Raw genomic sequence first — 25,715 nt, 5'->3', positions numbered from 1 at the left:
ATCTGCTCTAAGAAATAACTCACAAATTTTCACCATTAAAGGATATATTTGTAATTAATCTCCCGGTGACCTTAACCAATTAAACTCCAGAACATTAAGTTGATCGGTTCTAAAATTTTTTGAGAACCTTTTTGATGGTGGATAACAAATTTTACGAAAAAACTTCGAAGAATATTCCTGTTAGGATAGCTGAAAAGATTTATTAGAAGTGAAATCCGTTCACAGAAAATCAGATTTCAAATACTTTTTTTTAATATGTCTTCCATTCCTTCAGATCTGCTCGGATTAATAGAACTAAATTCTAACTATACGAATATCCAGATCGAAAACATGTACAAGGATCTAAAAGAAAATCCTAAACTTCCAAAATTTCTCGATTTGGTTTATTTTCTCATTAAATTTTCTCCGTATTACATATTAGATCTCCATAACAAAAAATTAGAACTTAAGTTACTGGAATTAATAGTTAACTCGAAGGATTCCGAATTAAAGCCATTAATAGGTCAAAGTGTAATGATAATAAGCGAGTTTTCACAGTACATTTCGTCTGAAGAAATCCTAAAAGCATCATTAAACCTCTTACAACTCTCAGAAGACAAATATATATCGAATTTGCATTCATCTTTAGTTCTTTCTTTCAATGATACAATCAACGCATGTGCTGCTCGCCCAAGAGCTTTCTTTTCATTGACACCTGATGCTCCAACTCTCGAAGTAACAATAAATCCGAAAACTTATTTCCGAAATCATTTCAACATTGGTCAGTGGATATTCATTCCCGATGAAGTCCCCGATACATTCTCCACATATTTGTTTACTCTGTTGCTTGATGACAAAGAACAAGTCAGATTTTCAGTTACAAATAATGAAATTTTTTATGAAGTCTGGAGAAGCTCGAATATAATGAAATTACCAAACACTAGAGTACAATCGGGATCCTGGACATTTATTATCCTTGATTTCGAAAGAATTCAAAATTATTATTTAATTTCAGCCATATTAAATGGAAAACGCACTCCACAAGTACAAGTACAACTTGACTCATTTAGTAATGGTACTGCAAAGATCCAATTCATTGGATCTCACGATCTTACACCAAATTGGCCAATGCTTGGCCCAATGTGCATCAATTTACCATTGGATGAAGAATTTCTATCGAACCTCTACAAGTTTGGCCCGAGATTCGAAATTACAGACGATAATTCTTATCAACTTGTTCCATCTTTCGGAAATAACGATGAAATCATCATTTCTGCGTTTGTTAGTGACAATGTTTCGATCAAATTCGTCGGGGAGAAGCAGAAACAGCTCAGATGCGTCTTTGATATTTTAATTGAGTTTTGTGGTGTTCACACTCTCATTCCACTGTTCTCAATGATCGATAAATTCTGTTCTGCTGAAGATGAGATACAGAGTTTCATGATTACCATGATAGAATTAATTATGAAAATCTTACAAACGTCGAAACTCGCTCAAGACCAGTTTGTTAAGGTCTCTGGCTTCCGTATCATCGCCAGATTCCTTATAGATCAAAGACATCAAAACCTTACTTACGGATTTTACAAAAAGTGCTACAGTCTTTACAAAACCATTGAAGACAAGACATTTAAGAAGCAGCTTTTGAAGGCCATCATATTAAATTACGCTTTATGGGCTCATGCGACTAATGAACAACTGAAATTAGTCACAAGGCACTGGGCTAGGATTGTTTTCAACGAACATATCGAAGAAGCCATGGAAGCCAAGCCTTTCGAAACAATTTTGTCCTCAATGAGAACATATTTCTGGTATACGGAAGAAAAAGGCGAATATACGGAATACGGACCATCCAGTGATAATCCACGCGATCCAATGCTCTCAATTAGCGTTATCAGATCAAACATCACTCAGATATTATATAATATTGCGATAAGAGACTTTAAAGAGAACTACTTGACATCGTTGATTGGCCATTGTGTGACAATTCCTGATTCACAACAAGTCAACGATCTAATTGTTCTCGTGAAGCTCCTAGCGTTGAATGAAGATCAACCATATCAAAAAGTGACAGAATATTTGTCAGCTTTTCTTTTATTACATCATTTACTGAATAACTCGAATTCCACGCTTGTTTTCAACTGTCTTGAAGTGTTTGCAGCCTTGCATGTCACAGGATCCATCAAAGACATCAAAGAAAACATTCATTCGAGTATTTTGATGGATTTCATTCCTCCGAATTTCTTCAATTACGAGAATTTCAGTATGATTGTTCCTTTAGTCATGAAATACCCTGATTTCGTGACACTCATGTTCTACATGATGTCCAGAATCGATGACAATCAATGCATTGAGTTAGTAATGACTCATTTGCAATCAAACTTCGATTTCGGAAAGAAAAAGGAATGGTGTATCTGGCCAATTATAACCGCTTTGACAAAAAGAGGTGAATACGGAGAATTCGTGATGAAATTCATTGCCGAATCAACAGAATTCGAATGGAGTTTCACTTTATCAGCAATAGAAGTCTGTGGAAGAGCTCTTGGAGTCAGTTTCGAAGAATATCAAGGTTTGTTCATGAAATATTTGACACAAAGAATTTTGGATAATCCTTTGATGAAATTCCAGGAACAACATAAATTCTGGGATTTGGCAACTTTCTTCATGTTCTACAGACCTTCTGATACAAAGTTCTCTTTGACGAAAAACGTTTTGCAAACTTCTATTTTCGAACAACAAAGTTCTGTTGAAAAAATTTTGAATCAAACCGAAAAAATTGAGAAGAAGTTTACAAAACAAGATTTAAGAGCAAAAATTTCTGAGATGAATGACGATAAATTTGTTTTTGAATATAAATACGGTTTGAGATTTTCTGAAGATGGTAAATGGTTGGACGCAGAATTAGATTTATTATTATGCAAACAAGCATGCAGAACTAAATGCGAAACATTCCACAACACTAGTTGTATTTTTGCTGCATTTAGTTTAGCGGATAAACCTAAAGAATCTTATGAAGCAATTTCTACATTGATAAATATGAAAGTATCTAATGAAATCTACTTGAATTTGATACAGCACAGAGATAAGAGATATCAAGGCAAGCAGATAAACACAGATTGCATTGAGCAATTGTTAGAACAAACTAAGGAATATAATGAAGGATTGATGAAACAAACTAAAGCTGTAACAAAGAAATTGGAAAGATTTTCTGAAAGAGTTTTGGAGAAAATGGATTTGATTTTCGCTAATTCTGACACAGAAACAAACTCAATGAACTACAAAGATACTCTTCAATTCGCTGGTTATGTCGCAAAACTGAAATTGACATTCAAGAAAGATGCAAATAGATTGATTAAATATGCAACTTCTAAAGGAGCTCCTTGGGAATTATTGAATGAAAATAATGACAAGAATATGACATTTATTACAAGAACTTGTGGACATAACTTCATCCCAATGGAATCTATTTCTATCAAAGATTTAAAGGATTCTGACATTCCTCTTCCAAAATCTATTCAATCTGAAAATGAAAATAAAGAAAAGAATTCTGAAAACAAAGGTGAAGTGACAGAAAAATCTGAAGAAAAGAATGTTGAAGTTTCAAAGAAAACAGAAGAAAAGAAAGTTGAAGAAACTGACAAAATTAATGAAAGTGAAGTGACAGAAAAAGTTGAAGGAAATCAAACAGAAGAAAAGAAAGGTGATGAAAAGAAAGAAACGAATCAAAATGAAATTGAAAAGACAGAAGAAATTCAAGAAGAGTATGGAGATATCAGTCAGTGTATTTCAGAGAAGATGGAAAAGATGAAGAAAGAAAAGATCGAAGAATACAAGAACAAACCAAATTTGTCTATTCCAAAATTCGAATTTTTCAACGATAAAAAGAATTTTGTTTTACCAGCTAAACTCCATTACATCAGCAATTTTACTGAAGAGATTGTTTTCTCTGTTCTTTCAGAATCATTCGAGATCAGATACGTTTCAAACAATTTAATATTGACATTCGATCATTCAAATGTTAAAAAAGTCATGTTCCGCGAGATCGATGGATTACCTATTGGTTTAGAAATATTCACTACAATCAGAGAGAGTTATTTAGTTATTCTCGAAAACTTCAACTCACTTACAGTTTTGAATTCTATTTCTAAACTTGAAGGATTCGAAAGTATCGAAGTCATGACTAAGAAACCATCCGAATACTTGTTACAAACTAAAATCACCGAACGATGGTTGAATTATGAATTGACTACATTTGATTATTTATGTATTTTGAATGATATTTCTGGTCGATCATTCAACAAACTTTCTATTTATCCTATAATGCCAAATTTCAACACGGAAGTTACACAATATTACAACACACGAAATGTTTTAGACATGTTAGGGAATGTTGAACCATATAAAACCATATTGAAAGAATTGGGTAACGGCAAAGTTGACAAAAATCTTGTCAAAAACATTTCAAGAGTCAATTCATATTATCCACCAGAATTCTACTCATCAACAGCTTGTTTACCAAACAGTGTCACGTTTCTTGAAAAAGGTGACAGTATATTTGATTTCATTCGAAAGAACAACGAAAATCTTGAACGAAACGATGACTTGGTTGTTTCATTCATTGACCGTGTTTTCGGCATCTACTCATATTACAAGTCTATTGAAGACTTCGACGACAAATTTGTCAATGATGTCAAACGAAGAGCCGAATTCGATGTTGAGCTTAATTTCATTCGAACAAACCCGGTTAAATTATTTGACAAAGAACATCCTAAACGAAAACGATTCGAAGCTAAAGAACCAGTTACAATTGAGACGAACATTGAAGACATCAAATCTGCCAAGATCATTCCAGAACAACGAGTTTCAGGGTGTGTTTCTTCATTAGTTGTTTTGAAACCTCATGAACCAATCTTCCGATATGTTGTCACACAAAACATGACACTATTTACTAAAGAAACAAACATGAAACTCGATATCGGTGACATCCACCGTAACTGCATTTCCGATATCTCACATACAAAAACAGCCATTGGAAATCGACATGGCGAAGTATATGTTTTATTTGGTGATGAAACCGTCGAATTATGTGGTTCATATTTTAATTCTCCAATCAAACTATTAGATGCGGGCACAGAACAAATTGCATGTGTGCATGAGAGCAACTTCATCAATGTTTGGAGCACTCGATCTCCTTATAACCATCTCTATATTTTACCATCATTCCGAGGAAATGTTACAAGTGTTTTTCTTGATTCAGAATCATCACTTTTAGTTATTGGTCATGAATGCAAATGTATTTCAGTTTTCTCATTGACATTGGGTGAAATCATCCACGATATTGAAATCGATTTTGTTCCTCGCCACATTTGTGTTGCTGGTATTTCATCATTCATTTACTTCTCCAGTGGAAATAAATTGTTCTCATACACTATCAATGGTGATAAAGTTTGTGAACGAGAGTTCAACAGCAACATCCGATGGATTGGCGGTTCAAAGAACAAAGTTTGTGTTTTGACATCATCAAACGAAATCTACATTGTTGATTTTGTTTCATTGAAAGGCGAAAACGAACTTTTGATCAAACCAACATCACAAGTTCTTGAAATTTCATTTGCTACGATGCCCAATGTTGCCGCTGCACTCACCGAAAAAGGCGAAATTATAGTTATTTCTTTCTCTATATAAAATCATATTTTCTATTTTTAATTTTTTATCATTCTTCTCATTGTTTTAATTATTCTATCTTTTGTTTTGGCAGAACTGACATCGTCTATTTATATATTTTGTCTATCAGTATCTCCGAAAAATATTGAATTCTATATTTACTTGAAATCGGATTACATTTTGACAATTTTTGAAAAGCACTTTTTTATCCAAAATTTATGGAATAGCAAAATTCCCTTTTATAAGGGGATAAAAACTATTTCATAAATCTTATTTTGAAATGAATATCATTCAATATTCGTTAACTCTAAGCTTACCAATGCAACTCGAATTGAAATTCACGAAGATTGGACAGAATTTTATCCAAACACACAAACATACGAAAAATATGCAAAAAATAATAGTAAACTCGAAGCGAAAGAAAGCAGTTATTATGTTTCATCATGCTTTTTCACTCAAGTAAACACACAAGGTTCAGTTTACTTAAACACACAAAAAAATACAATCAAATTCCTCATTGATACTACAACATTTAATAATTGTAGTAACAGTCAAACAGGCGGTTGTATTTTCTATCAATCTGAAGGCGAATTTGTTCAAGATCGTGTCTGCAGTTTCGCTTCTAAAGTAAACACACTATATACAGAAGGTGTTTACTGTAAAATTGATGTTAGTAATAGTAATACCTACAAAAATTATATTTATGATTCCTCTATTAGTAAAAGTGGAGATGAAAGTGAACTTGGAAGATATAATCTTTATTTAATAAACGGCCAAATCGAAATTAAATCAATCAACATTTCATTTTCGAAAATATATTATAGACATTATTATGAAGTTTATTCATTTTCAAAAGGATCAAATTGTTCATTTTCCACTTTTTCTAATTCAACAATTGGAAGTGGTAATTATAAATTCAATCACAAAAATTCTCAAGAAACTTTTGAAATTCGAAATTGTAACATTTTAAATAACATTGGAGCTCTTCTTTTGGCACAATCTGCTCCAGTTAATATCAAAAATAGTAGTTTTATAAATAACGATCCTATTAGTAATAATGCTTATTTTCGAGGTGATAGTAAAATTACATTAGATGGATGTTACATTGATAACAATTCTCCAGTAACAGAAGGAGCAGTTACCATTATAAATAAAATCACAAATGAATTTACTCATAATCTTTCTCATTTTTCAACTGCTCTTTGTTATGCAGATATTCCTATTATTTATGAAATCAAAGAAAACATTCAACATAGTGAATATATTTCTTTTCTTTGTGTTTTTCTTTCATCACTAAACATCTCACTTAAATCTTAGTCTAATTATCATGAAATACATCTTGATATTTTTGAGTACTCTTGATTTTCCAAGTCACTAATAAGGATATATTGAACATGGAAATAGAATATATGTCCCAATATATATATAAGGTCGATAAAAATTTAGCGTTTTTAAAAAAAAACGCCGTTTGAGAGGAAAATTGAGAACCCCGATGTAAGGTCGATGAAAAAATGAGCGTTTTTAAAAAAACGCCGTTTGAGAGGAAAATTGAGAGCCCCGATGTATACTTTTTGACATTGACAAAAACTTTGAAAGGATAAAAAAATTTTAGTGTCAGAAAGTTTACAAATGTATATTTTCTGACGAACAGACTCTCAGAAAGTGCTCAAACTGTGGTTTTCAATTTCCGCACTTTTTTTGGCGACCTTACTCTCAATAATTCTCATTTAGCTTTCGGTATCATAATGCCTCTCGTCACATATCTGTTTTTACAATTTGCGATCTATATCTATGCTTGTTTTTCGATTCTTTGTTTAAAATTAAAAATAGAGAGAATCACTGCTTTGGTCCAAATGATATTTTTTGAGAGAATCTTATATGATTAATTATATACTATCTATCAAGCCTACAGTTTGAGATGGTTGGCTATTGAGTTGGTTCCATGATAATGGATTTGATGCATCACTGTAATCTTTCAGCTTTATTCTGTAAATCCACTGACAATCTTAAACACAAGTGTTTCCATATTTGCTTACTTAGTATTAAGAAAAACAACTTATCTTATAAATAAGACAGATGTGCAACATTAATGAATTTTGCGTTTGAATGAGTCGTACAAATGATATGATATTCGTAATTATGGTCTATCTATTGATTATTTCTCTCAAATTTAAATGGTATGCATTTAAAAATTTGAATGCGAACCCTAAATTATAAAACTGAGATAATTTGAAAGAATTGTAGTCACTTAGTAAGGATAAATATTATACCAACACAGGAAATTTTGAATGGAAAAGGACAAAATTGAATTTCGAATATTCGTTGTTTAGAATAAATAAAAATAATTTGATGGAAAACTGAACTCTTTCTCGATTGAATATCCTCATACAAAATTGGGAAATGTAAATTATACGTTATTACATCGATGCTGTCGGTAACAGCAGTTACCCAGGATCGACTGTATAAGGCGAATGTGCATGGGTCTGCACCAAGTCTTCCATTTCTTCCGAATAAGTCACCTCAGACAGCAAAACAAGCTTTCAAAACCCAAAAACTTTTATCTGATCTCAACTCTGAGTTTCTTAATAACTCAATAGCCACTAGGCGTCATTCCATAGAGACTAAGCTGCAAACTGAATCATTCATGACAGCTACAGAACCAAAGATTTCTTTATATCAACACCAAACTGACGCCAATCGAAAGACTTTAGCCAATATTGAGCAAAGGCTAAACTCCATGTGCGCTGAAACGCTCACCCACATCAAAAGGAAGCGCACAGACTTAGATTTGGGCCAAACAGTGATTACAAACAAAGTCAAAACAGAGTTTGAGAACATAACAGATCTAGTTTCGAAACAAGTGAAGCGAACAGATTGGATTAACGGTATCACCCAAACGAAAACAACAGAAACAATTCAATCGGTAGGAGATTTGAAGCAAAAATCAGATGATGTATCGATGAACGCAGAGAAAATCTTCGAGAATGCACGTGGTAAAATCAAAACATTACGTCCAAGGTTCGTAAATGCTGATTTGAAAGTTCAAGAACTCGAATCTACTGTTCAGTCGATTTTAGCTCAATACAGAGAATTCCAACGTATGATGGAACAGCTGAAGAACGCCAATCGCATGCTGAAATACTTAAGAGACGAAGGCGTGAACAACATGGTTTCTGAGCATTATCAAAGGCTAATTGCTCATCTGAGTGAGCAGTCCATCGCGTTTGATAAAAAGATGGGAAAAAATGACATGAACGCGGCTGCTGCTGAAGAAAAAACGAAAATGCAACAATCTGAAGTTATTTCAACGAATGAACAACTCGACAAACTAGCGAAAGCATTACAAGACAATGAATCGAAGATTGCTTCATTTGATGGTACATCAGATGAGAATATTCAATACGTTGTCAACAAATTAAATCAAATTGTTACTCAATTGAAGGATGAGATAAAGAAACAGCGTACAGAAATACACCATCAAAAATGGCTGAAGGTAAGAGTAGTAAATAGGCAGTTAAACACGGTTTCTAAATCTGCTCAGTTAAATCTCGAAAAATTATCGGACGATTGGACTGAGTTCAAAACCAATAACGTAGCAATACAGAAAGATGTCGATAAATACATTGAAAATATAAACAAAACCTCTGGTGGATCAATAGATCAAATTTCTGCCAGAGTTGACTTAGCGGCAGCTCGTATTGCATGGTGTCAGAAGCGATTTTTACAATGGGCAAGAAATGGAGCCGATAATAGCGTTGCTTTGCAAAAAATTATCGAAGCTGAGAAAAATCTTTCGAAATTGGAACAAAGCCTTCAAAGGTTGGACCGCCAGAAGGCATCTACACCTCCATACCAAGTAGTCCAAGAGAATCCAAACTACATAAAGGACCCTGTTCCATTGCCTGGAACATCTGGCCAGGATGAATCCAACGAAATGCCAAACAAGCGGCTTACTTACAGCCAGGAAGATATGGAGAAGCCACTGATTGAAGCCGATCCAGATCCGTTCGAAGAAGAAGATTTTGTTGATAATGAAGAAGAGCCAAACATCTTTTCCTTTATGCATCATGATCCGAAACAGGAAGAAAATAACTATCCAGACCTCAACGAAGAAGAAAAACCAAAACCAAATCCGAAATCAGAAGAAAAACCGAAGAAAGAACCGAAATCAGAAGAAAAACAGAAACCTGAACAGAAAGACCGTCAATTACCACTTAAAAAGAACCTCACTGAATCAGATTTCGTAAAACCCAAAGAAAAACCACAAGAAAAACGTCCTCTTTCACAAGAACAAAAGCCAAGTTTTTAAGATAATTTGTAATAAACATTTGTAATTAAATCTACTTTTATCTGGATGCCAAGTTTCCTTTTTAAATATTTACTGAAATTGAGATCGAAATTTTGTAAATTTAGCTTCAATAGTAGATTTATTTGCTAAATGTAGATTAGTATTGCTAAGTTATTTGTTTTTTTAAAGGAAGTTAATGTAATCTTGTTTCTGAGATGGAAATATAGACGATTTTTTTGATATTTATAGTGGAATTCAATTTAAAGCTAAAATTCTTTCGTTCTATGCTAATGCAAGAAATGATTTTACGATTATGTTATTCTTTGTGCAAGAAAATATGATGATTTAGATTCCTTGAATTTCTATTAATATATTTTAGGTCTAGTAGTAAGGGTAAATATTCAGCTATTGATGTTTTTTATAATTAAGGCATTTTTAAGTCGAACTAATGACTCATTGATCTGATATCGGAACAAAATTTCATAAAAACAGGAGAAACTTATCTTAATTCTTGAGTGTTATCTATGATCACAAGTAATTCTTGATAAAGTATTATTTTTTGACTTTGTAAAGTTGATCTCTTGACAAAAATTATTAATTATCCAGTCACTTTTCTAAATGTTTTTATTTTTTTTTTCATTTTCTTTATCAGAAGAATACGGATTGAGAGCTCCATTCCAGCTTAGCTCTGATAACAAAATAGGATACTGGGAGTTTGCAGGCTCAACTATTGTTTTTAACGACAGTATTCAATTAGTCCCACCAATTCAATTTAAACGTGGCTGCGCATGGACAAACCTTGAAATACCTAGGAAAGACTGGCGTATTTCATATGATTTTAGGTTTAGCGAAGGAGATTTGGGTTCTCAAATTGGCCTGTGGTTTGTTGATAAATACGGTGACGAAGGCGAATTAGCCGGAGGACCACAGGTGTTTAAAGGTATCGCAGTCATCATAAGTTTGGTCGAAAAAGAAGAGAAAAACTTTTTAGACTTTTATTTCATACAAAACAGAGGAATTCAAACGATTAACATGTCCGACTTGAAGCCAGTTCAGTCGCTTGAATACAGAATCGGATCAGTTTTTAATGTTGCAATTGAATTAAATTTGCAAACTATCGATATCAAGATAGGAAAACTGAAAACTGAGAAGCTCATATATTCATCAGACCTAAATGTCGATATTACTCAAAACTACATAGGCGTAACTGCTATAAATGGCCAGAATTTCGCAAAAGTCGAACTTCTCGACTTGTTTATACATTTACTGAATAACCATGAAATCAGTAGTAAGCGAAAAGTAGCCATGACCCGTTGGAATACCGGAACATATCAGCCAAATCATATTTTCCATTATAGAAACCCAGAATTCCAAAAGATGTACTTGGAACATATCAGAATGGACGAACAGCCTAACGCAGAAGCCAATTTCTCCACAGTTATTGAAGTAATTGACGAAGCAAACAGAGTTGCATTCGATACAGCTTCTTTTTATGAATTAAACTACTTTGTACGCGAGAAAATTAATCCTTATACAACAAAGTGGTATGAGAGGACCTTGAAGATCTCAAATATTGTCAAATCTTCTCATGAAGTATTAACTGCTGGATTAAACTATACAAACTTCGTTGTTAAGTCGCTGAATGAGACAATATCAGAGAACGCTGCCAAATTCTCGAAGAAATCAGCAACTCTCGCTTCATTATTTTCCGAAATTGAAGATGACTTCGACATCAGAGAATTGGTCAAGAAATCAGGAAATACAACAAGCCAAATCTTGTTTTATATTGGAAGTTCAGAGTTTTTGATGCTTTGCGCGATTTTGGCGTTCTTCACAACAAAACGCGGCAAAAAGTACTTCCAATTCTGAATTATATTATTGTTATTAAACTGTTTTATTTGTTTTAGTAAATTTTTGTTCAAATTAAATTTATTATTCGAGATCTTTTGAAATTATCAATTAAAAAGATCACACACACACTTATCAAACACTCAAATTGAATCCACGATAACTAAATAATAAGCAAAACTCATAAACATAAAATAATGAGTAAATCATATGTTTCTTACAACAGAATATATAATGCACAAATCAAATAGGAGTTCCACCACATAAAATAAGTAGTATTTCAATGGATGCAATTCAAATATTTGTATTTCATGATAATAATACTAAGATTTAAATGAGATGTTTAGTGATAAAAGAAAAACACAAAGAAAAGAAACATATTCACTATGTTGAATGTTTTCTTTGATTTCATAAATAATAGGAATATCTGCATAACAAATAGCAGTTGAAAAATGAGAAAGATTATGAGTAAATTTATTTGTGATGGTATTTATAAAGATAACTTCTCCTAATGTTTTTGGAGAATTGTTATCAATGTAACATCCATCTAAAGTAATTGTACCTGAAAAATAACGAGAATTAGTGTTATTTATAAAACTACTATTTTTGATATAAACTAGAGCAGATTCTGCCCAAAGAAGAGCTCCATTTTTGTTATTTAAAATGTTACAATTTCGAATTTCAAAAGTTTCTTGAGAATTTAAACTATGGAATTTATAATTATAACTAGTTCCACTTGAATTAGAAAAAGTGGAAAATGAACAATTTGATCCTTTTGAAAATGAATAAACTTCATAAAAATCTCTAAAATCTATTTTCGAAAATGAAATGTTGATTGATTTAATTTCGATTTGGCCGTTTATTAAATAAAGATTATATCTTCCAAGTTCACTTTCATCTCCACTTTTACTAATAGAGGAATCATAAATATAATTTTTGTAGGTATTACTATTACTAACATCAATTTTACAGTAAACACCTTCTGTATATAGTGTGTTTACTTTAGAAGCGAAACTGCAGACGCGATCTTGAACAAATTCGCCTTCTTGTTGATAGAAAATACAACCACATGTTTGATTGTTACTACAATTGTTAAATGTTGTAGTATCAATGAGGAATTTGATTGTATTTTTTTGTGTATCTAAGTAAACTGAACCTTGTGTGTTTACTTGAGTGAAAAAGCATGATGAAATATGATAATTGTTTTCATTCGCTGTAAGTTTACTATGATTGTTTGTAAAATTTTCGTATGATTCTGTGTTTGGATAAAATTCTGTCCAATCTTCGTGAATTTGAATTCGAGTTGCATTGTAGAATTGATGTTTAAAGAATATTGAATAACATTCATTTCAAAAAAAGATTTATGAAATAGTTTTTATCCCCTATAAAAGGGAATTTTGCTATTCCATAAATTTTGGATAAAAAGTGCTTCTCAAAAATAGTTAAAAATTCGATTTTAGGGAAAAGATATGAAATTGGATGATGCAACTTCAAATTATCGATTTTGATTGGCAAAAGGCTTGAGCTCTATGCAAGAATATCCATCCTTGTTATTTATTTTAAATTTTTTTCCAATCATTCAGCAAAATCTTCCATATCAGCAATATATTGGGCCAATTCAGCTATTTCTGTTTTTTCAGAGTTGAGATCTTCTATAGCAATTGGCATAACACTTTCCAAAATTGAGTTAAAATCAATTGATTCAAATTGTTGAGATTCAATGATGTATTTAATCATATTATATATTTGTATTCGAAGTTTTGTCTTTGAATATTCAAAAAATTCAATAATATATTGGAGAATTGGAGTATTCAAAATTTCATTAACAATTTCAGGTTGTCCGTTCAAAATTACATTAACAAATAAAACAACAATTGACTTCTTAATGAATTGTGGTGCAACTGGATATATTCTAAGTGAATATTCAATTAATCCTGCAGAAACCCAAGAAGACAAGTTTTCTTGTTGCAATTGGAAGACACAATTCAAAAAATAAAATACACCAATGATATATTTCTTATTTGGGTTATCAATTAATTTTTCAATTAAAATTTGAGTATTAAACCTAGAAAACATGTCATTACTTGGTACTATGTTGAGACAAACACCAAAATATGAACAAATGTCTCCCCAAAGCTTTTGAGAAAAATTCATAAAATTATTAAGGTAAAATGATAGAAATGAATTGTCTACTAACAGTTGGTATGTTTCTTCATTGATAACAAACACTGTTGCTGCATGAATTGTATGTTTTTGGATATTATAATTTGTGATATCGTGTGTAGCCAGTAAAAGTAGAATATTTGATAGTAAAACGTGGTATTTTTCATCTAATTGATCAACTTTTCGACAAGGAAGTCCAATGAAGAAAGCAATTGAATTGATTTCGTCATTTGTCATTTGTTCAATTTTATTGACTCTAATTGTAATGAAATCAAGTATAAATGGAATGAAATCTTCTACTTCATCATAAATATCGTCCTGAATTGATGCTAGATTGCGGAAAATTTGAAGAAATACTTTGCAATCCATATCTTGATGATCTAATAAGTAATTCATGCAAATAGAAACAATAGAGAAACATACGGACTTATCTAAGTTATTTGTTTTATAAATAATCGAATTAAGTAATTTTGCTAAAATTTCAGAAGTAGTTTCGTTAAAGGATTTAGCAATAGTATCAATGAATTCTTGGCTTGTCAAATATGTGTTAATTCGTTCAGATTGAAGAATTTGTAGAATTAATTGCTGAATATTCTTAGAGAAATCATCAAAACTGGTTAACAAGAATATATCATTGACATTCTTAATGAAATCTTGATCTTGTTCAGATGTTGATTGGCCTGATTTTGTGGTCACTTCTTGAAGTTGTGATATATCAGGTGTTTTTATATTTTTAGTGCTTGGAATCATTTACCGATGGCTCTATAAAGGATTTTGATGATTTATTCCAATACTTATATAAAAATTAGTGAAAATCTTCTTGAAGAAGTTTCAAAAAATGAAATTTGTCATTGAATGGGTCATGATCGTAAAAACATGGGCGAGTGAACATTGATGTTAGATAGCAATTGTTTCGTTACAAAATTTAGATAAATTTTCATAAATTCTTTTTTTATTTATTATCTCATATCTAATTATCTTCGTCTACAGATAAGATAATAGTATCACAGGTTATATTGCACGATTACGCTGTTTGATTTTTTGGTTGTTGACGTTTATGGAAATATCATGTATTTTTATCAATTCATCTAAGGATGTCAATTTGGAAGAAAAGTGAGAAAATTCCTAAAATTCTAAAAATGAATTTTCCAAACATACTTTTTTATCTCATTTTTTTGATTTTGAAAAAAATTTGGAGAGAAGAACTCTTCGTTTTTGAATTTTGTCACGATGGGTTTAAAGTATATTAGACACATGTATTGATATTACTATTTTTGTATATTTTGAGAGAAAATCCCTAAAAAGTGAGAAAATCTGAGACGGTTTGAGAAAATATATAAACTATTGAAAATTTGAATTAAACTTCTAATTTGGAAAAAAGAAATTTGGAAAGAAGAAAATTCAAAAATCGAGATTTAGACTCAGTATCAAATGGAGAACAAAATGTTTCTTCATATGAAGGAAAAAATTTTCTTGAGAAGAAATAGAGTTTTTAAAATTTTATTGTATGTAATGAAATAAACAAATATTAAAATTATTTTTTGATAACAAGAAAATTCCCAACAGAAAATATTTGAGACAAAGAAAAAAAGAAAATTGAAAAATATTACTCTCCTTTATATTTCATGAGATTTTAAATTTATTCTCATAAAATTGACAATTTTATACGTTTAGATGAAAATAAGTGATTTTGGTTGAAATAGAAATTATTATTTGCTTACAGCTATCAAATAGATTTTTGCTATTTTGATTAAAATTTGTTAATCAAATTAATAAATTTTTTCTAAATATCTTAAATATCTGGATCACTCATTGATACGATGAATTAAACGATAAAAATAATACAAACTCAACTAAGTTTCCTGTCTTTCAACCAAAAAATATTATGCAATTTAAATTAAATTGTTTATTCAAAGATAAAACAAAGATAAAGTAATTATAATTATCATATACTTTATGAATAACTCTCTAATTGGATAAGATTTTCGTACAAATATTTTTATTAATATCGATAAGAATATGTTTACCTACTATCACCATATGTCGATAAACGAGAGTAGAGTGATTTTTATCATCGAAACTTTTTAAAAGCTGTAAGCAGGAAGTAATAATCTTGTTTTTTCTGAGTTAGTTGTAGAACTATTGATGCCCGAGTTATCATTGTGATGCAGAAGGATATCAATGTACTGACTGAAGGATATGAATTGAATTGAATTTTATTGAATTTCAATTTGATCAAAATTTGTTGAAATGATATGAATGTGTCAACTTCTGTATCATTCTCCTTCACTCCTTCCTTATTCTTTCGAGAACGAAGCTAGCTCAGCTTTCGCTGAGCGAATTAACACTTTTCATGCCCTAAACGTACATACTCTCAAATTTATCGAAAAAATTAATACCACCTAAACTAGTATATTCTTATTTTAAATATGATATTATCCTTATATTCCACACTAAAATTCATTTAAATCAACTTTTAAAAAAGTTCGAATCCTGCGCGTCTCACTTTTTAAATTTTCCAAATGGAAAATTATATTCTCCTAAAGTGAAAAAAATTTTCCAAATTGACTTCCTTAATTCATCTTTACCAAATCATTTTTATTCAATAAATATTCAGCCGATTTTTCAATTCATCAAAAAATGAATTCTGATGAGTTCAAAGAATATGCTTTAACTGCTTGTTATTCCACAGATAATGAACAGAGGAGTCAAGCAGAGGCCCAATTTAACCAAATATTCCAAAATTTTCCACAAGAATCTATAGTTGAATTACTAAATCTCATTCAGAGTTCAAACGAACGACTAAAGAATACAGGAGCAGTTCTTTTACATAGAATGATACTTAATTACCAAGCATTAAATGAAATAGTCACTCAAGATTTCTTTGATAACACAGTTTCTTCAGTTTTATTTCCAATTTACCTTTCTGGCAATATCGATCAAATAACTCGAGATAACATTGCAGATATTGCTGTTGAATGTACCAGCAAATACAAATTAGAACCAAAATGCGTTGAACTTTTTATTCAAGGCACAGAATCACCAAACAACGACGTACAATGCATGTCTATCAAGTATCTAACGACATGCTGCTCATACAAGTTCATTCATCCCCAAGAATGCGAAGAATTTTTTAATAATTTAATTGATACTACAATAAGCAACCAGAACACCACACAAGACACTCACGTCAAACTTACCAACCTAATATTTGTTATTTCAAACGATATCGACATGGAATCAAGAAATAATTATATTTTCGAATTACTTTCTTATTTAGATGAAAACAGCCTCGTACAGCTATTATCAGTAATGAAATCTACACTTACGACAACATTCAAGATGATGAGATCAAGAATTATCGATTATTTACAGTATTTTTGTGATTTAGTCAAAAGTAACACGAAATCAGAAAAAGTTGTTAAATTTACCTTGTTGTTACTTTCAGACATTGTTCATTTATATGGTGCTGATTTATTACACACGTTTAAGAGCTTGTTGGAAGAATTTTTAGTACCTTATTGTTACGAAGTTGTCAATGAATATGATCCATGTCTTTCTGAAAATGAAGATGATTCATTGTTTGATTATGCAGCAACAGTTATTAATGAAATCATTAATTTTCATGTTATTGAAATCATCACTAATTTCGGGGATTTCCTTTTCAATCAGAACAAACAAGATTTTTCTGATATGAATTATGTTAAAACAGCATTGACAATTTGTCTTTTCACAGCAAATGCGTTTTCAGGATATTATCAAATTCTTGATATCATTTTAGAAAATGAATTACTTGTAATTTCATTAATGAGTGAAGATGCAAGTCTTCGACTCATTGCAGCTAAAGTATTTTGGTCATTGATTGATTCAGACAAATCTCTTTATTTCGATGAAGTTAAAACGAAAGAATTTGTTTATTTTGTTTTAGAACGAATTCAAAATGAAACAGAATATTTAATAATCTTCAGTTTATTGAATGGAATCCAAATTTATGATAATGATAATTCACAATTTTTGGAAGAAACATTTGACCAACAACTCGAATTGCGTCAAAAACTCAATGAACATATCAAAGCAGTTATTGATGATAGTGATTATCAATATATGAGTAATCAATTATTATCAGTTTTGATTCGTTTATATACTACATTTATTAAATTTGATTTTGTTAAAATGTCATCATTTGTTGAAGAAATCTTCCAAACATGTCTTCAATTAATTGTCGATGACAGTTACACAAGTGATGTTATTTCTAATTCATTTTACTGTTTGATGGAAATCATCATGAAAGTTGATAATGATTCATTTGTTGACACATTCATTGATACGTTTTCACATATTGATATTTCTAATATTAGTTTTGATTTATGGACAACAATCAATGATTGTTTTGTTCGAATTTCAAAGAAGCACAAAGAAAAAATCCAGAATTTGATTTTAATTCTTCTTAATCGAAATTGCGAATTCTTGAAACAACCATTTTATACACAAAACTTCGCAGAAACAACACCAATTGATGAACTCCAGAGTTTCACTCTTTATTTGAATCCTCAATCAAGAACTTTTATTGCTTTGAAGTCAGATGATTTCGAGAATATTTTGAACTGTTTTGATATCTTTCTTAAGAATTTCCGATATAATTTAATTCCAGAAGAAATATATCAAAACATTGTTGAATCTGTTTTTTCTATTAATTATCTTTTCTTTTTCCCAGCTATTTCATCATATGCATCAACAATTATTGGCTGTGTTTTGCAGAATATCAAAGAACCAGAACCATGTTTAGTTCTTTTCAATCGACAGATGGATTCATTTCCACGTAGTTATTCAGAAAATTTCCAAATGGCATTACATCAATTTTTGATTTCGTGCCAATACTTGTCTAATCTTTTAACATTTGATGAATCATTTGTTAACAAAATGAACACAATCTCATATTTTTCATCATTTTTCACGTATAGCATGTACAATAATAGTTATTACAGCTCGAAGATACTTAGTTCAGAGCAAGACAATGAAATCAACAATATTGATGGTTTATTGAAAAATCTGAATGAAATAGAATTACTTTTATATAAGATTGACAAAGACAAATGGATTCAAAAGTTCAATCAAGGTGAATTGTATAATTTCAACACTTCACAGTGCATTAATCCTGTAACATTGCTCGCATGGTCCATCTTTGTTTTGAACACGAATGAAAACAGTGACATCTTTTTCGAAAAACTTGATATTTTCATGAAAGATAGTTCTATTTCATATTTTGTTTATACACTCATTCGAAATCTTTTGTTGAATGACGAAACTCCATTTTATTTAAATATCCTCGAATTCTTCAATGAAAATCGAGAACGACTTACTAATGAAGGTCGCACATTATTAGTCCATATTATTCAGATGCAGATTAACAAGAACAATCTCATTCCAGAATTCGTTCAATTCTTCAAAGACTCAGTTCTTTCAATGATTGGAGACCATGATTACGAGAGCAAGAAACCAAGCGATAACTTGTCACTTGTTTATGCATTCTATTTGTTCATTGAAGACTCACCACCATTAGAAATTGTTCAATTCATCTTTGAATACTCGAAACAATTAGTTCACGACAACAGCGAACCTTCAAACAAACTTAGAGAACAAATTCAAAAATTTGTTAAATAATAAATTATATTGTTTTGTTAATTAAAAATATTATTTTTTATGTAATTTCGTTATTGTTTATACATTCATTTCTCTAAGGGTGTATTTACCACTTTTCGACATTCTCTCAATTTTTTGACACACCTAATTTGAGAAATAGATTTCACTATAAAATATACAGAATTTTTCTTTTTCATTTTATTATTTTACATGATCATGCAATTCAGATCTGGTACTATATTTAGAAAATACATCAAAAATAACCCATTAATATGAATATTTTAATCGAGATAAAAAAGGTTTCTTTCAGCCTATGTTTTGGGGAAAGAAAGCAATATCGTGCAAAGAATGCAATTTATATTTGTATTTCATGATAATAAGACTACTTTTTAAGTTAGATGTTTATTGATGAAAGAAAAACACAAAGAAAAGAAACATATTCACTATGTTGAATGTTTTCTTTGATTTCATAAATAATAGGAATATCTGCATGACAAAGAGCAGTTGAAAAATGAGGAAGATTATGAGTAAATTCATTTGTGATATTATTTATAAAGATAACTGCTCCTTCTGTTACTGGAGAATTGTTATCAATGTAACATCCATCTAAAGTAATTTTACCTTGAAAATAACGAGAATTAGTGTTATTTATAAAACTACTATTTTTGATATTAACTGGCGCAGATTGTGCCCAAAGAATCATTCCAATGTTATTTAAAATGTTACAATTCCGAATTTCAAAAGTTTCTTGAGAATTATAATAAAGGAATTTATAATTATAACTAGTTCCACTTGAATTAGAAAAAGTGGAAAATGAACAATTTGATCCTTTTGAAAATGAATCAACTTCATAAAAATCTCTCAAAAATATTTTCGAAAATGAAATGTTGATTGATTTAATTTCGATTTGGCCGTTTATTAAATAAAGATTACACCATCCAAGTTCACTTTCATCTCCACTTTTACTAATAGAGGAATCATGAATATAATTTTTGTAGGTATTACTTTCACTAACATCAATTTTACAGTAAACACCTTGTGTAGTTTGTGAGTTTACTTTAGAAGCGAAACTGCACACGCGATCTTGAACAAATTCGCCTTCAGATTGATAGAAAATACAACCGCCTGTTTGACTGTTACTACAATTATTAAATGTTGTAGTATCAATGAGGAATTTGATTGTATTTTTTTGTGTGTTTAAGTAAACTGAACCTTGTGTGTTTACTTGAGTGAAAAAGCATGATGAAACATAATAACTGCTTTCTTTCGCTTCGAGTTTACTATTATTTTTTGTATAATTTTCGTATGTTTGTGTGTTTGGATAAAATTCTGTCCAATCTTCGTGAATTTCAATTCGTATTGCATTGGTAAGTTGATGTTTAAAGAATATTGAGTCATGTTAATTTCATAAAAAGATTTATGAAATAGTTTTTATCCCCTTATTAAAAGGGAATTTTGCTATTCCATAAATTTTGGATAAAAAAAACTTCTCAAAAATAGTCAAAATTTCCATAAATTGAATTTGATTGAGTGACGTCAGATGAGCGTCCTTTCATTGATAAATGGATTGACCATATGTAAAAATATCCGTCCTTGTTATTTAGTTTTAATATTTTATTCAGATTGATTAATCAAAAAAGAAACAATATCGGTGCCGCCTGAAAAGTCTATTGGATCTATAGTTTATTCTCGTTTGAAAACAATTGAAAGACTTAAGATAAGAATAGAATACTACAAGATAGTATTCTTTAAACAAATATATATATAAAAGTATTCTTCAGATAAATATAAAAAAACTTTTTACAATAAAAATACATAGAAATATAAATAATAAAAAATAAAAACAAAAACAATAATAATTATCTGTTGTTATTTGATTTCTGAAGAAGAGGTAATTCAGATGATTCTTTCTTAGTTTCTTTAACAAATGCAGAACCATCATCACCATAGACGAAATCTCCACTTCCGCCGAAGTTAGAAACAGGAAGTTTGCCTTGTTTTGTAGATGATTTTTCGACCATCGCTGCTGTCTGTGACAAAACTTCGGCAACTGTCTGAACGTCCTTTTGAGTGGCGAATTTATCCATAGACGATGCAAGCTCTTTCACTCGTTCATTCAATCCGTTGATGATAACTCTGAACTTGTTAAATACTTTCTCAACAAAATCGCGATCAACTTTTCTTTCAACAGCTGACATAAGTTCATTTTTGTTTTTGATGAAAAGTTCCATTTGTCCTTTCAACTGTTCCGATGTTTCCTTTTCAATTACATGGACAACTGTCTGCTCTGGCTGCGATTTAGACGTATTCCCAACATACAAAATATTACCTGAAACTTGTGTTGAAATGTTATCATTTTCACTTTCACTTTTAACTGATTTTTTGTCATCGTTTTTCACTGATTTCTTGTCATCAATATCAAGCTTTGGAGGTGGAGAGTTATAGTTAGGCTGTCGAGAAATTATATGCATCAATCCAGAGATCTTTTTAGTCTTGAAGAACGTTGTTGACTGTTTCTTCTTTATGCCAATGTCATCTTCTGAAATTTCGCCACTGATCATGTCTTCGTTTTCGCTGTCTTCTCTGTATCTTCCTCTTCTTCCAAGTCTCATTCTTTCAAGTGTTGATGTGCCTGATCCTGTTGGAAGAGAGCTAGATCTATCAGATTCATCTGGTGATTCATCGTCACCACCAACACGTGCAAATGTGAAGCTTGGATTATTGAAGAAACTGGGGACACATGTTGCCAAATTAAGTGGAGGAAGATGTTCTAAACCACTCGCGTTTGTTCTGATCAATTTGAATTCATCGATGATTGCGAGTACGACATCTCTAACATCTTTCTCATTCCTGTTGACGGCGTTCTTGATTCGAAGGATATCTTGAAGAGCAGCATCGATTTGGCCGCCAAGATGGTCAACTGTTTTTTCTAGTTTTTGATGTTCTTTTGCACGAATGTCGTTGTCTAACGGAATCAACATTCCTGCACGTGTTGCTGCTGTTTGATGTGCCATGATGCTTGAAAGCATTGGACGGTTCGGAGATTCAGGATTTGATGGATTTTGCTGCAAATTATCAATTAATTGCTGCAAAACATCGACTCTTCTTGATAAAAGTGATTGTTCTGTCATTGCATTGACGAGAGCAGCTCTGTTTTGAGATGTAACTGCCCAAACTTCGTTGAGTTTTGGTGCATTATCTGATGTTGTGTGCATGAGCGCAATATCAAGAGCTTTTTGTAGAGAAGCGAGTCTGTTGTTAAGTAAATCGGCCATTGTTGTGTGTACTTGGTTGATTTGCTCTGTTGTACGTGCTTGAATTTGCTCAATTAAGTCATTATCTCCGGCATCGCCTGTAATTATCTCTCAAATTTTGGCCATTTTTCGCAGTTTGATCGGACAAAACCTCGCATTTCGACGCGAGATCGACACCAAAAATTCGGCAAAAATTATTAAAGGAGGTCTATCGTCGCAGATCACAAACTTAGTTTTAATGCAAGATTGCATACGAAAAATTTCGAACAAAAATTCATAAACACGGAAATGTAAATCAGAGCAGAAAAATATATTGTATGAAGATGTCGACTACGATACGAAATTCGAAAAACGAGATATTTAGAAGATTCACAAAAAATTAGAGTCATTAATTCGCAATTGTATAATTTTGAAGACTACATTGAGTCAAATTAATAGATTTACATGATATTATAAAATAAATAATAAGAGTTTACCAATAAAATTCTCGATTCAAGGTCGAAATTTTTTAAAAGTTCCTCTTCTTGGGAACTCGCTTAGATACTCTACCTGAAAATAGTATGAAAACTTCAAAGACTGTTAAGAACGGTCTCTGAAGTTTTTTGTTAACAATCAGTATCTGATTGTCGACTTTGTTCCTCAGTTTGGGTTCTTGCTTAGACATAGAGCCCAAGATGAGGAACAAAAGACTTCAAAGAATGCTAAGAGCAATCTTTTAAGTCTTTCCTCAACAATCAGTATCTGATTGTTGAGGGAGTTCTTCTATGATGCCTGTTCAGTTATGGCATCACAGATAAGTAACATAGACTTAAAAGAACATGCTTTATAGTCTTTTTTCAACAATCAGTATCCGATTTTTGAGGAAGTTCCTCTTCTTGGGTTCAAGGTCCGAATATTTACCTAAAATACGAATCATAGTATTAAATCAAGAATAATATTTCGAAGCATAAAATTAAATTAAATAATATCTTCATGAAATAACTTTTCCATCAACTTCTACATCTATTGGATTTACTCCTGCTCCAATCGTCGGAACAGTCTGATCAAGGAAAGAGCCACTCTTAATACGATGAATTAAACTAGTTTTACCTACACCAGAATCACCAACGGCGATAATTCTCGGTGAAAGTTCTTCGTCGTTCATTGTAAAATTTGTCAAAAGTTGGTTCAGCGGAAATACAATCAACGAAAATTTACAATTATTATGCCTCTTGTTGATGAATATTATTCAATAAACATTAAACAATTTAGATCCGGTAGTTCGAAATTTAAATGATCACAAGCTTAGTTTACAACTATTCAATAAAAAACACCTGATAGTACTTTTTCCCTATGATAGAATTAGTATTTTTATGAATGAACAAGGTCGTAGAATATATACGTCATACTCTATCTTTTTACCGTTTCGATAGGTGAATAACATAAATTTTTGTTCAAACATTTTCAATTATCCAGGGTTGCTTATTCAAAAATGTGATTTTTATTCATGTCTAACATATTACAATTGGTTTGGAAACAGATCCAATGCTATTTAACTAAGATACACTGATATATCTTATACTCTGACTTCTTGATAGAAAATTATAAATCAATTTATACAAAAATTAGTTTTTAATCTAATTTTAAAAACTGTTTCAATTCAGCAATTGAATTAACATTGTAACAATGTAAAATTTTGTATGTAGAGATGCATGGATCAATGTGTGTTGAGCGATTTCGTGTAGTATGGAATACTTCAGGAATTTTTGTGGGATATTTGTGAATTAGTTCTTCAATTGAAACAGCAAATTCAAGGCACTTTTTCCATTCATCTTTTGTAGTTAAGAAACTACCTAATGCAAGTGGCTGAAAGTTTGTAACATATCGAATTAAATCATTGCTAAGGGTGTTATCTAATCCATTTTCAGTAACTCGTTGTTTGTAAAGTTTACTTTTTTCAGCAAGAAATTTCATAAGTTTATGAACAGTATCAACGAAATCCCATGCATTGTGGTCAATATTATTATAATAATCAGCAATCTTCATTTGTAATGAATTTTGGATTTGATTACTGAAATAAATATATGGTAAGATAAACTTGAAAAACGTAAATTTGTATGAATATGCTTGATTCAATCCTTCAAGATATTGATACATTTGATCTGACGAATTTGCTAAATAAGTGTAAATTTCTTCAAATTCTTGTTTAGAAATGTAATGAGGTTTTATAAATTTTAAAAAAGTATAGCATTTGTCTTGTGCTTGAGCATAATATGAGTAAAGTTTTGTTGGAATAAGATCAGGGTCAAGATTATATAATTTTTCACTAAGATCAATAACATGATTTACATACTCTTCAGAATTATCAACAAGATAACTACATCTTGAAGTAATTTGCTTATAACATCTCTGGTGAGATATTGTAAAAAAGCCTTCTCTATCAAACATTGATATAAAAATTTTCTTATCGTTTTGTAAAGTGATATAATTCAATAAAAATTTTTATGTCGTTTTTCCAAATATCGATTTTACCAAACAACTGTATATTTATATTTATTCAAATTCGTAACAAAATTTTTCTCAATCACAATCATAAAATCATATTGAATAAAGCACCGCTAAATTTTGTAAATATCTCAAATCAAATATATTGTCATTCGACAATTTTTGGATTGTTGGCTTGTCAATTCATATATAACATATTTTAATAATAGTGTAAAAATTGAAAAGGTGGGACGATTTTCAATAATTCCTCTATTTTGGAATTCTTGATAAAGATTGATAGTTTTATAAAATATTTCCAGTATTCATTGTAAAGCTATCAATCTTTACAAAAAATAAAGAAACAATAAATGGGCCGATATGTTGCTGGGCGTTTATTAGACTTTCTTGAAAACATATAC

At 30.7% G+C, this 25,715-nt stretch overlaps 6 protein-coding genes across 6 annotated transcripts; 4 read left to right on the top strand and 2 right to left on the bottom strand.

Moving 5' to 3' along the window:
- Positions 1-147: 147 nt before the first annotated feature.
- On the top strand, positions 148-5,661 carry TVAGG3_0525930 (platelet formation protein family; the record flags this gene model as incomplete). Its single annotated transcript, XM_001310011.1, has 1 exon — positions 256-5,661. The coding sequence occupies one exon, from the start codon at positions 256-258 to the stop codon at positions 5,659-5,661; it is 5,406 nt and encodes a 1,801-aa protein (XP_001310012.1).
- A 2,296-nt stretch (positions 5,662-7,957) lies between these two features.
- On the top strand, positions 7,958-9,990 carry TVAGG3_0525920 (uncharacterized protein; the record flags this gene model as incomplete). The annotated part of the gene is made up of 1 exon (XM_001310010.2): positions 8,066-9,949. One exon carries the CDS (start codon positions 8,066-8,068, stop codon positions 9,947-9,949), a length of 1,884 nt encoding a protein of 627 aa, XP_001310011.1.
- Positions 9,991-10,212: 222 nt separating this feature from the next.
- TVAGG3_0525910 (carbohydrate binding) lies at positions 10,213-11,812 on the top strand (the record flags this gene model as incomplete). Its single annotated transcript, XM_001310009.1, has 1 exon — positions 10,547-11,797. One exon carries the CDS (start codon positions 10,547-10,549, stop codon positions 11,795-11,797), a length of 1,251 nt encoding a protein of 416 aa, XP_001310010.1.
- Positions 11,813-12,104: 292 nt separating this feature from the next.
- On the bottom strand, positions 12,105-14,782 carry TVAGG3_0525900 (armadillo (ARM) repeat-containing protein family; the record flags this gene model as incomplete). Its single annotated transcript, XM_001310008.1, has 1 exon — positions 13,352-14,335. One exon carries the CDS (start codon positions 14,333-14,335, stop codon positions 13,352-13,354), a length of 984 nt encoding a protein of 327 aa, XP_001310009.1.
- A 1,704-nt stretch (positions 14,783-16,486) lies between these two features.
- On the top strand, positions 16,487-21,044 carry TVAGG3_0525890 (armadillo (ARM) repeat-containing protein family; the record flags this gene model as incomplete). Its single annotated transcript, XM_001310007.1, has 1 exon — positions 16,580-19,600. One exon carries the CDS (start codon positions 16,580-16,582, stop codon positions 19,598-19,600), a length of 3,021 nt encoding a protein of 1,006 aa, XP_001310008.1.
- A 327-nt stretch (positions 21,045-21,371) lies between these two features.
- Positions 21,372-25,276, bottom strand: TVAGG3_0525880 (uncharacterized protein; the record flags this gene model as incomplete). Its single annotated transcript, XM_001310006.2, has 1 exon — positions 21,439-22,854. The coding sequence occupies one exon, from the start codon at positions 22,852-22,854 to the stop codon at positions 21,439-21,441; it is 1,416 nt and encodes a 471-aa protein (XP_001310007.1).
- Between the last annotated feature and the right edge of the window lie 439 nt (positions 25,277-25,715).

The sequence above is a fragment of the Trichomonas vaginalis genome, chromosome II (assembly GCF_026262505.1).
Source record: "Trichomonas vaginalis G3 chromosome II, whole genome shotgun sequence".
Classification (NCBI taxonomy): Eukaryota; Parabasalia; order Trichomonadida; family Trichomonadidae; genus Trichomonas; species Trichomonas vaginalis.
The sequence above is the reverse complement of the archived record's forward strand: the minus strand, read 5'-3'. Positions and strand labels throughout refer to the sequence as shown.